Source organism: Pyxicephalus adspersus, chromosome 5, assembly GCF_032062135.1.
Source record: "Pyxicephalus adspersus chromosome 5, UCB_Pads_2.0, whole genome shotgun sequence".
Taxonomy (NCBI): Eukaryota; Metazoa; Chordata; class Amphibia; order Anura; family Pyxicephalidae; genus Pyxicephalus; species Pyxicephalus adspersus.
Genome location: NC_092862.1, coordinates 113,953,078 through 113,965,693, shown reverse-complemented (window position 1 = coordinate 113,965,693; position 12,616 = coordinate 113,953,078). Strand labels below are relative to the sequence as shown.

At 43.8% G+C, this 12,616-nt stretch overlaps 1 protein-coding gene and 1 long non-coding RNA gene across 3 annotated transcripts in view; one reads left to right on the top strand and one right to left on the bottom strand.

Annotated features, from left to right (window-relative positions):
- Window positions 1-6,936: 6,936 nt before the first annotated feature.
- On the bottom strand, window positions 6,937-9,785 carry LOC140331457 (uncharacterized). 2 transcript variants are annotated; one of them, XR_011920932.1, is made up of 2 exons: window positions 9,602-9,785; window positions 6,937-7,908 (listed from the first exon to the last, which is right to left on the bottom strand). It is a non-coding gene; the product is annotated as an uncharacterized lncRNA (long non-coding RNA). The 2 variants fall into 2 exon arrangements; XR_011920931.1 differs by lacking the exon at window positions 9,602-9,785 and adding an exon at window positions 8,759-9,130.
- The window catches only part of CBX3 (chromobox 3), a gene marked incomplete in the record, with an annotated part of 7,844 nt that continues 4,507 nt past the window's right edge, over window positions 9,280-12,616 (top strand). The window contains 2 exon segments of the mRNA XM_072412502.1: window positions 9,280-9,308; window positions 12,114-12,184. Of these exon segments, the coding sequence (XP_072268603.1) occupies window positions 12,161-12,184 (24 nt within the window).

Here is a 12,616-nt window from a genome sequence, read left to right as displayed (position 1 = left end):
TGAGTCAGGAACTAATCTGCCCCTAAAAGTCCCTTTCAGCTGTGCACAGCCTCACAGTGTGTGCTGGGGATGCCAATAAAATACATCAGGCTGCACGGCTAAATAGAAGCAGGAGCTGCTGCTATTTCTTACTTTGCTGCAAATGACATCGCTGGACTGAAAAAACAGTATTTGATACTGCGATGGCGCACAGCACAGAATTGCTGGACAGATAGGCATCTCCTAACAAATAGGTTGTTAGAAGAAATCTATACAAATCAAGGGGGATTCCTCTCTTAGATAGTTGTATCTGAAACAGGTGTCCAAATTAGAAGATTTCTCCTTATTTGGGCACTTTCTCTTTCCCTGAAATCGCTCTCCAGAACAGATAGGGTGACACTAATTAGCTAGCACACCAATACCAACAATAACTTGACAGGGGTTTTATTTTTGCCCTTAAAAAAATAGTTCTGGCTATACATACACATCTTCCAGGGTGAGAAGGCAGATGTCTGGGGGCCTCATTATTAACAGTGGCTTACAAAATTTAAATAGGCTCAATACCTGCAGACCCCCACCAATCCCCAATCCCCCTAATGATGGCCCAATCCCCCTAATGATGGTCCTTGCCACTCTTGAGGGCTGGCAGGGGCTGGTTATTGCCAAAATGGAGGGGGGGGGGGCTACATGCTTTTTATGCTCTTTTGCTTTTTTGGCAAACTAGATTCCAGAGGACCTATTATGGGGACCTATTAAGGGGAAACACACACACACATTTCCTCAGATAGAAGGTCATAGGTCTATAAAAGAGTCTGGTCTTCAAAAAGTGTGGGGGGGACTATATGCCATTGATCCCTCTAGAGCTTTCCTGGATCGGGTCCCACGTTGTCCTGGTATCCTGCGCAGGGCGAGAGATCAGATCCTGAGAGATCAGGTGATATAAATAGATCTATGGCAGAAGCCTGTACTGCTGTGATCAAGACTGAAGGGGGAGGGGCTTTATCTTACTTAAAAGGGTTAATTCCTAGGGGTTCTCTACCTTTTTATGTAAGGTAAGAATTTAAGTTTAGGCCTGCTTTAACTATTAGCATAATATCAGCTACTAGTGGAAATTTGTTGAGGTAGACGTACCTGTACACAACATAGCTGCTGCCTTGGTCTTCATAATGGGTGGAGTGGAATATGGAAATTCATAATACACAGTTAATTACACAGGTCAACTTGTCATTTTCATCAGATTATTAATATTATTATATAATTTTATGTGGGCTTTGTAGTATTTTTGATGCGGATTTCAAATCTGTGTCTTTTTCTCTAGCAAGTCTAGTTTTTGTGATGCAGCATATAATATATATTGTGTGAATTTTTTTATAAATAGCCTTAACATATTACAACATTTAACAACAGTTTTCTTTTTTTAAGGTTAGAAACCACACTAACTGCAAATGATTTCATTTGTCTTCATGCCTAGAAAGAAGTCTAGAATGATCTAGACAGTTTCTGTTACACGCGTGGTTCATTCACGACGAAAGCACAACGTTGCCAAATTATCGCAGAACTTAAAAGATATACAAATTATATTTAGGCTGTCCACCAGGATAAATCTTGGGCTCCCCATGTCATCTGTACCAGTTGTTCCAACAGACTGGGTGACTGGTTAAATCGGCATAAAGCAGCAATGCCATTTGCAATCCTGATGGTGTGGGGAGAACGGGGAGACCATCTAATCGCCTGCTATTTTTGTCTCGTCAACAAAAGTGGATTCTCAGGTAAAACTAAGCACAAAATTGTATATCCCAGCCTGGATTCTGCAATTAGGTCTGTTCCCCATGATGATTTATTGCCAGTTTAGGTACCGCCACATGATGGACTTGCTTCTGTAAAACGTGATAAGGAATGCGCTGGCGTTGCAGCCAGTTACAACCCCAAATCATCTGATCCTGACTACTTGACCGATAAAGATTCAGAACCAGAGACCTTTACAAAAGCAGAGCTGAATGAGTTTGTTGGTGATTTAAATCTCTCCAAAGACAAAGCAGAACTTCTTGCTTCGAGGCTTAAACAGAAGCACTTGCTTGCAGGAGGTGTAACTTTAACTTACTACAGAAAACAAAATCATAACTTGGCAACGTTCTTCATGGCTCACTGTGCTACTGTCATGATATAAATGCACTCTGTACCAGTTTGTCACAAAAGCATGTTCCATCTGAATGGTGTATCTTCATTGATTCCTCTAAAAGCAGTCTTACTGCATAATGGTAATTCCAAACCAAGTTTACCGATTGCCCAATTTGTTAACCTAAAGGAGTCCTATGACAACATGAAGTTACTACTTGAAGCAATCCAGTATAAAACACACCCGTGGAACATCTGTCAGGATCTGAAGGTCATTGGCTTACTGATGGGAATGCAAGGAGGATACACAAAATATTGTTGATTCCTATGCCTGTGGTACAGCCGATCTACAGGAGACCATTATGTCAAGCGTGATTGGCTACCAAGAGATACCTATAAGCCTGGAACAAGCTGTGTCAAGTTTCTGCCTCTGGTAGATCCGCATAAAATATTTCTGCCACCTCTCCATATCAAGTTTGGCTTGATGAAGAACCTTGTAAAGGCCATGGGTAAATCAAACTCCATGGGTTTTCAGTTCCTTGTTGAGAAGTTTCCAAACATAAGCACAGCAAAAATGAAGGAAGGGATATTTATAGGGCAACAGATCAAGTCTGATTTGCAGGATGATGTTTTCAAACAATCTCTCCCAGCAGCTGAGCTAGAAGCTTGGGATGTGTGAAATTTTCCTGCATACAGTGAATGAGTTCAGAATCTGCTTGATTTATACCAGAAACTGGGTTGTCATGTGTCATTAAAATACATTTCCTGCACTAACATATAGAAATCTTCCCGGAAAATCTTGGTATGGTGAGTGACAAACAAGAACGTTTTCAGTAGGACATTCAGTTATTGGAACACCGCTACCAAGCTTTCTGAAATGGAAGTATGATGGCTGACTACTGCTGGATGCTGTACCGCGACAATCCAGACAAAGAGTACACAAGAAAATCATACTCTAAGCATTTCTGAAGAAACAATGGTACCTGACTGACACTGTTCAGTAGATTTATACAACAGTGTGCCTTATTTTACTTCACACTGAAGATGTATTAACATTCACTTCAATGGTGCTTTTAGTTTTAGTACAAAATACATGCACATACAATGTTAGCTATAATAGTATTCATAACTCAAGAACTGTATGTGTTAGAGAAAAACTGAAAACAGATCTAAAATCTGCTCGAAAAACTGATTTAGAAAAGTTTGTTATGGTTTCTGATGATTATCAAAACTAACTTTTGTTGACCTGTGTGGTGTCTACTATAGGCCTCCAAGTGTGAAAGAAGAAATAGAGAATCAACTACTAGCACAAAGGCTGGCACAGTTGTAGTAATGGGGGATTTTAACTACCCTGCCATTGACTGGAGTAATGGCACTACTGGTACAGCAAAAGGGCAAAAATGTATAAATTTAATAAAAGATAGTTTTTTGGTACAGTTAATAGATCCCCCAACAACAATGGACAGTAACAATGGATAGTCTATAACAAATGTGCATATAAAAGGCAACCTGGGTAGCAGTGACCATGTGATATGATTTAATTTAATGTAAGTTGTGAACAGAATGCAAAAACAGAAAATATTAAAAACTTTCAGTTTAAGAGGGCACATTTTTCATTATTAAGGTTGGCTCTTCATGACTTCAATTGGGAGAGAATATTGTCTTCAAAGAACACAGAACAGAAATGGGAATGTTTCAATGTTGTTGTACACAAACACACTGAATAATATGTTCTAATGAGTACCGGTAATAAGTTTAGGAGGCAAAAATTAATCTAATTAAACGTGGCTCACAGCTATTGTTAAAAAAGCCACAGAGAATAAGAAAGGGGCATTTCAAAAATATAAAAATGAAGGATCACCTTCATCATTTGAAAACTATAAAGAATATAACAAATGAAGTAAACAAATTGTGCAAAACTTCAAAATGAATAACAGATTGCAAAAGAAAGTGTCATAAATGAGTCACAATGGCTCAAAATTCATATGATTGAGAAACAGTGGGAGAAAATTAAGACAAAGCACCAAGAACTGATGGATTACATCCACGTACTGTCAAAGAGCTGAGCTCAGTTACTATTCCAAAAAAAAAAAAAAGTTAAAATGCAAATGAGGGTCTATACGTTTAGAAAATTCAGTCAGGGGATAGTGATTAATGATTCATACTCTGAATGGTTTAAGGTTATTAGTGGTGTACCCCAGGGTTCATGGTTGGGACCTTTACTGTTTAATGGAAACTATGTAATGGAATTAGATTCATACAGAATGTCTATAATCTGCAAGCAGACCTGGATGTACTGTTTGATTGGGCAGCCGAGTAGCAAATGACATTTATTATTTATAAATGCAAAGTAATGCACTTGAGGGCTAACAACATGCATGCTTCATACTGTCTAGGGGAATACATTTGGGGGAGTCAGAAATGTAAAAGGATCTGGGGGTTCTGGTAGATCATAGACCTAATAACAGCATGCAATTTCAAGCTGCAATATCTAAAGCTCCCAAATTACTTTCTTGTATTTCTTGAGGAATAAGGTGAGGGGGGCGTGACTGGCTAATGGTGCAGTAAGCAGCATTGCTTCTGAACTCCTGCTCCTGTCTGGAGACTTGTAGAGGTTCAGCACCTTGGTGCTTCTCAAATACAGCCACATGGGCCTAAAATACCAAACCAACACCAAGGGAAAACCCTCAGGAGGTGCTGAGGTTCCAGCCAAAATCCCAGACTTTTTCTCAGTGGGCAGACACTCTGCCATGCCACAAAGGTGCGGTCTCAAATGGATCCTGCGGCCAAAGTTCCGGAGGACCAGGATGCAAAGCCAACACCTCAATTAGCGGACCCACCTGCAGAAGTGGACGCCAGCAACCAGGCTGTCATCCACCCATCTCAGCCACCCCTACAACAAGCTCTGCAGGTTAGTAAAAGCTCTGACACACATCTTCCACCAGGGAGCTCAGCATCACCCATTCTCAGCCCTTTTCTTCCCTCCTCTATGGAGGAAACAGCCTGCTCCAGTGCACCAGCCAGTGAAGGGGAAGATACATGGGATTGGAACGCACATCTTCACACCCTACTTTCCAAGCATGACCTGGACCACTTGACTGTTTAGAAGCCAGCTGCAAAACCAAGTTCAAGGCAATGCAGTGTTTACTACAACAAGGGGCACCTCCTGATAGGCAAAGAGCAGATGGATTAGATATCGTTCTCAGTTCAGTCCTTGGGATTTCACACACACTTTGAGCTTTCGTTTTTAAGTGCGGCTGAATCTCTCACACAGTCCATTGGTCTGTGGGTGGTAGGAACTGCCCATGATATATTCCACCTGCATTTTCTGGTAAAGGCTTTGCATCAAGCAGGACATGAACTGTGTGTCGTGATCAGTGAACATTTAGTGAGGAAAACTGCCTTGTGCAAGATGGTCACAAGCACGCCTGCAACCTTATGAGTCCAAATGGAGCTCAGGGTTACTGCCTCCGGGTACCATGTAGTGTAGTCTACTATAGTGAGAATAAAGAGTTTACCCAACCTGCTTTGTATGGCCAAGAGCCCAATTATGTCTACAGCAACCCTTTGAAATGGCTCCTTAATAATGGGCAGAGGCTTTATTGGGGGCCTGTTTGTGTTTCCTGTCTTACCAACATGCTGGCATGCTACACAGGAATGGAAATTGATAGCAATATCAATTCCCATGTGCAGCCAATAGAAGTCTTGGGCCTGCGTTTTGTGTATCCCCAAGTGCCCAGCGGGAGGGATCGCATGTGCAACTCTAAACAGCTGCTCCTGATACTTGTGGGATACAACCAACTGCTGATCTGCCACCCCTAGGTCAGATGGCTTAGAGGGAATTGCTTCTCTGTAAAGCTTGTCTTGCTCTTAGTATACCTTCACCTTGGCATCCTCAGTTGGTAGTTTGATTCTGCCCTCTACTTCAGCCCCTACATTTAGAACATCTCCAAGTTGTGCCACTTTCACCTGCGTTACATTTCCTCTTTTACTCTCACTTCTGAACTACTGTAACAGTAATATCTGATATTCCTTTAACCTCTCTCCTCTACAATCTAGCCAGACTTATCCATGCTTACCACCACTCCTCTTCTGCTGCCTCTCTTTGCATTTCTCCACACTGGCTTCCGGTTCACCTCCTGTGCTTTGCCTTCAAATTCCATAGATCTTGTCTCACCTACCTTTCTGACCTGATAGAAATATACACTTGCTTTGCTCCTCTAATGGCCTACTAATGACTTCCTTTCTCAAAACTTCTTCACATGCACAGAACCAAGACTTTTCTAGAGCTGCCCAAACTCTCTGGAATGGTCTTCCTTGTCCTATCCAGCTTGCTCCTACTTTCTGTTAATTTAAAAGAGCACTTAAAACCCATTTTTTTCAAACTTACTTACCTGTCTTCTTCTGTCTTTTAAACCCTCACTACTCACCATTCTGTATCCCCCTCCTATTGTGTGCAACATTCCCCACCTTTTAGATTGTAAGCTTTTCTAGGCAGAGACATATCCTCCTCCTGTGTCATTGTTTGTAGTTGTCTGTCAATTTTCAATCCCTATTTAATGTACAGCACTGTGTAATATGTTGGTGCTATAAAAAAAACTGTTTAATAATAAAAGGGCAGACACCAGATGATGGCAGATAGTACTACACGATTACCAAAGTCCCTGTGTATATATAGGCAGGAAGAATTTCCCTTGCTTCGAATTCTCACAGTCAGTATTATGTGAGTGGAATGGGACAACCGCCAGGCACTTTATTACCGGCCTAAATGGTGTCAGCCTGCCATTAAAATACAGGGTGTCCCAACTATACAGTTTTAATGAATTCCTAAAAATTACACTGTTTACAATTAAACTGAGTTTATTCAAATTTTTAACATCGACAAAGAAGTTGTTGCAGTTTTACTTGCTAGGTTTGCCATCACGTTCAAATGCCTTGAAGACTGGTTGTATACATCCACACGAGTGCTTCCATTTTTGACAACCTTCAACCCACCTTTGGATGCAAGTCTCTCCAACGTTTTGCAGCATCTCTTCCTCAACTTTGCTGCAGGCTGTGCGGATTCTTTCCTCAAGCTGTGACAGGTTACAGGGCTTAGTGGCATACACCTTGCTTATGATAAAGCCCCACAAAAAAAGTCACAAGGTGTAAGGTCAGGGGATCACAGAGCTCATTCGAGGGGACCCCTTTGACCGACCTATCGGTCAGGAAACTCTATGTTGGGGAAATCTCTGACTAACCAGGAAAGGTGGGGAGGGGCTCCGTCTTGTTGAAAAAAGTTGTTAGCAAGGTCACTCCTCGCCTAAAGTTGTGGCACAGCAAACTCGTTCAGCATCTCCAGGTAGTTTTCCCCTGTAACTGTGGTCATGTTTGTAGAAGCATCGTGAAAGAAAAATGGTCATGTCAGCCCAGTGCTAGACATTGCACACCAAACCACCAGCTTGGGAGATTCTCGCGATTCAAACATTTCCACACAAGCATCATAATCGGAATGGACTTACCCTGACTTTGCGTGACTCCTGCTTCAGGAGTTCAGGGTTTTCATCAATGATAGTAGTAGCAGGCCTTCCGCTGCGTGGTTTGTCTAGAACAGATCCTGTTTCAAGAAACTTGCCATGGATAGCGTAAATTGGAGCAGTGTGACAGCCATAAAGCTGAACAGTCAGGAATTGAAAAACTTCTTGCCAAGCAGCAACTTTGCAAAGCTGCTCCAGTGTCAATTGGCAAACCATGGTTAAGGGAGTGATACGCTTACAAAAACTGCAATGTCTAAGTTGTCATATGCTGATGGCCTCAAGTCTCTCCGAATGATACCTGAAATAGAAAAAGGAAGTGTATAGTTATTATTGGGACACCTTGTACATGGAGCTGAAAGTTTCTCTGCCAGGGAATGTTTTGGTTAATGTTAGATTCACTGCTTTATAAATAGACCCATATGTAATCAAGCAGATGGGACCGACTCTGGACTTTTTGCTGCTCAAGGCAAACACAGAAATTACCCCCCCAAAAAATAGTCATAGAAAATTACCACCATTACCAGACCTCCAGCTTTAGGCACCCCCATCTTTAAAGTGACCTCATTGACAGACCCCAGTGCATGTCCAGGTAAAGACCCTCATGCAGACCCCCAGGCATACCTCAGTACAAACCCCTTGTCAGATCTCAGTACAAACCCCTTGTCAGATCTCAGTACAGACCCCCAGACGGATGGCAGTGCAATCCCCTCCATTCCGACCCCAATGGCAGCCAGATTAATTTAATGGCCATCAAGACTGCCAGATAAACTCCGTGTCCTTAAGGCTACAAACACACATCAAATGTTTATTTTGTTTCAGAAGAGACACCTATTGGGCCTGATTTAATAAAGCTCTACAAGGTTAGGGAGGATACACTTTCATCATTGAACCTGGGTGATTCAGCAAACCTAGAATGGATCTGGACCATGATTCAAAACATTTACCAGCAAATTTAAAAAAAATTAATTCCAGGTTTGCTGGATCACCCAGCTTTACTTATGAAAGTGTGTCCTCTCTAACCTTGGTGAGCTTTAATAAATCAGGGACAATGGGTGTCCCTTCTGCAATGAAATCTCTGTTTGGTCACAAAATGTTTATTTTCTGCTTTATTGGTGGGCGGCCAGACTTGCAGCTGACTTTCTTCTGACCTGCCAAGTTGCTGTCATTCTTTTACTGACTTGTAGATTATGAAGCAGCTGTGACACAACCATTGCACCCTGAGGTAGGTTATCTTTCCACCTGCCATAGAAGTAAGAAGTTCCCAGGGTTTATAGTCAGCACCCACATGGCCCTCCTATTGTACTGAGGGGCCCCAGTACTCCTAGTATGGAGGTCATACAAGGAGAGCTGTACATTGATGACAATCTTTAACCCTGGCAGCAAATGATAAATTAGGGAGAGACTCCTTGAGACTTATTCTGCATTCCTCTACACGTGCTGCATATGGGGGAGGACAGGCGGGGAGAAGAAGGGGGCAGCCGTGGGGAATTATTGTTATGAAGGGATTTGGTCAGGGAACGGGTTAAGCTTCGCGCCAGTAAAATCCCCGCCAGAATGCGGGGAGAGCCCATTGTTCTGTCGCGTCACAGGCTCCACCCTCCTCGCGCGCGCTCTCTGACGCTGTGAGCGGCGGCTTCAGGCGGGTGTCGGTCAGAAGGGACGGAAGAGCGGCGGACGTTTCCTTGCTGAACCGGAGAGGTAATTAGCGGGCAATGTAAAGGGTGGGAGTCGGGTTTTTGCCGCCTCTCTGGTGTGCGTGAACCAGCTTGCAGGCCACGAGTCACTTCCCTTTCTGCGTGTATTATGTGTGGATGTATGCGGGCGGGAAACTGCGAGGCCGTCTGGGCTGAGGGGAATCTGACGAAGCACGACAAGTCCCAGCAAGCCGAGGCTCATAGTGCATGCTGAGAGTTGTAGTGCTCGGAGGCCAGAGGCATGCAGGTCGGTGTGCGGATATTGGTTGTATGCCTTTTCTTAGAGGGGGCACTCACGGGCAGGCAAGGTGTGATCGCTCCAGACTCCCACAGCTGATTGATCATCACCCAATCGATCGGCCATTTTGTATAGATTTGTCCGATCGTTGTGTGCTTGGTGTGGAGTCCGGATGTGCAGTCCCCTTTGTAGTCCTTGTGGCTCCCATTGCTAGGCTTGCAATCCTCAATATTTATTCGCTACACTGATTTACATCTGGGGGCACTGAGATTTAAAAAGCCGGTCACATGGCTGAAAAACGGTGCAGGCTGTGTGCAGATTTATTCATACAGATAGTCTCAGCACTCCCTGCTCATCCCTATGGCTGGTGTGATGATGGAGGGCTGTGAACCCCCCCCCCCCTTCCAGGGAAATCTGTAATGACCCCCCCATCTTCCTCCTCCAGTCTGATGGAGGTCTGTGATGAGCCCCCCCCCTTTTCCCTGTATGGTAACCCCCTCCAAGCGTGCCATCTCCTCCTCTCTTCTAGAGGTTTCCAGCCTATAGAGCCATTCACAAAGCTTTAACATTAGGATCTTTATTTCCAGCCATGTGACTGCGATCCTCAGCTCCCATTGGTCTCCGCAGCACCCCGGGCATCTTACCTGTGTTGTGAATGGAGCGGTGTGTGATGTGGCCTGGGTCCATGGGGGAGGGAATGTTTCCCTTTGTGTGAAATGTTTGTGCTCAGGACACAGCAATGCACCAACATGTGGATGGATTCTCATGCAATGTAAAGTATCTGAATTCTTCTACATGTTTGCTGCTCATTCCTAATAGACACCACCCTATAGAACACACCGGTATGAATTGTATTCTGGCCTGTTGCACTGTTAATTGTGATTGGCTGCAGGTTGTTTTGTATAGAAATGTAAGGGGCGGGGGATAAATGTGTTAGAAACTAATTATGTCTAAAATGTTCCCCTCCTTTTTATAAATTTTGTTGTGTTTTTTTTTCTTGAGTCTAAATATTATGTCCCCCTGGTAATAAACACCGTGCTTCAGCAGGTCCTGGAGGCAGAAAGGGAGCAATGAGTCCATCTAGAGCAATGTTTCTCATACAGAGTTCCTCCGGAGGTAGCTTGGGGTTCCTTGAGTAATTTTTGCCTCTCAGATCAGTTACCACTGACACTAATGTAAGAGGCATTTACCCTTCTGACCACCACTGTACAGTACTGTTCGCTATGAATATAGGAGGGGTTCCTGGAAGATATGCAGGTTATTTCAAGGGGTCCCCATGTTAAAAAAAAAAAAAAAAAAAAAAAAAAGGTCTAGAAACACTGCTCTAGATGCTGATGCTCATTGGCTGATCAGAGATGTAGGCAGTGCAGTGACAGTCCATGTTACAACAGGGCACTGACTTTATTGCAGGTCATTTGATGTTGTTAACCTGGGATGGGGGTGGGGGGGGCTGTCAGTTGCAGGATCACACAATAACAATGTGTAGGAATGTATGGAGAATGCAGTATAATATTTAAAAATGTTTGCACTGTTTTATTTCGAACATTCTTTCATTGATGTCTATATTTTTTGTTGGAGAAAACTGTTAAAATGTTTTACTGATATACAAATGTGTTCTGAGCATTGCTTTGTTTTCTAAGACCAGCGGTATACACGGCTCCTTGTGCTGGATGGGTAATGCGGTCAGCAATGGTTAACATTAAGCATATTGAAAATTGGTTCTCCAGCCCTGTTCCTTGATGACAGGGTATATAAGTCATAAACATAAAAACGTGCACAGTATATGGCTGGTTTAAAGAAGACAAAGCAACTTGTGGTTCTAAAAGGACAGGTTTACTTTATCAAAAAATGTTTACTATACCTCTAACCAATTCCAAGCCAAACCCTCCCCAGTCCAGGCTCCTTGTGATGCACATGTTACAGGTTGGTTGCAGAGATCTCGTCCCATGTTGGTGTTGCAGTGATTTCCCATAGACTTGACCTGGGTTTGGCCCTATGATTAGGTCCGGCCCATACATGTCTATGGACATACCTTTGCAGACAGCATGGGATAAGATTTGTGCCCTCTGTAAACACATTGAAAAGTGTAGGTGGGTACCAAGGTGGTGGTGGTGCCGGGTGTATTTTCGCTTGGAATATGTTGTGGTGCCCAAAGTGAACCTGCCTTCTAGGGTGACCATTAATAGAAGGGGTCTGTGGTGGGGTTGTTCCCTGTGGGCACTCCCAGGGAAGAGGGTGTCATTCTGCTCTGCATTCTCCCAGCTTATTGCTTCTGTTTTCCCTTCAATAAGCCAGTGCTGGGGATGCTTGTGTTCTCCTGTTTTCATAAACTTGCATGCACGGCTCGATCTGCACATGCACATTTATGGAACAATCTTTCTTCAGATTTGCTGCACACAATACTGCAATCTGCCTGGGTAGATGGATTCTTCTGTGCTTTTTTTTAACCTTTTCACAACCTGACACCTCATAAGATCTTGTAGTAAATAAAGCGTACATTTCCAAGCTGCTTATGTGTATAAGATGAAAGCATTCCTTCATGTACTAAAGGTTTATGTATTTCATACACAGGACTACATAGTGCTGCAGAGCCATAAGGTCACCAGATAGGTATTTAAATGCAGGACAGACTGGAGATGCAGGTAGTAAAGTTACATTTCTCTCATTGTTTAAGCTGTGTTAAGTGATTTGGTCCAGGGAGGTGGGCGCTTGTTCCAGGTGTTGGGAAGCCATGCAGAGGAGTAGGCGGCCATTGCACGGCAGGTTCCGGCCGGAGGCTCTTCTCTCTCCAGGGGAGCCGCGCTGCTCACATTGTCCCATAGACTCCAGTGGAGCGCTGGCCGCATACATGGGCTGTGCGCATGCTCGGCGGGTGGGCGGGGTTACACGTTTCCTGGCCTGGAGAATCCGGGGAAACTTTGTACTGATAACGGTGACCGCGGGAGCGCGCTGCAGCAGTTCGGTCTCCGGTAAGCCAGCCGCGCGGCTCCTCATCCCCCTCCCCCAATATAACTTGCCCGGTCCGTGCTGCAGCCAGCGCGGCAATATGATGGAGACCCTCCCTCCCCCTCCCT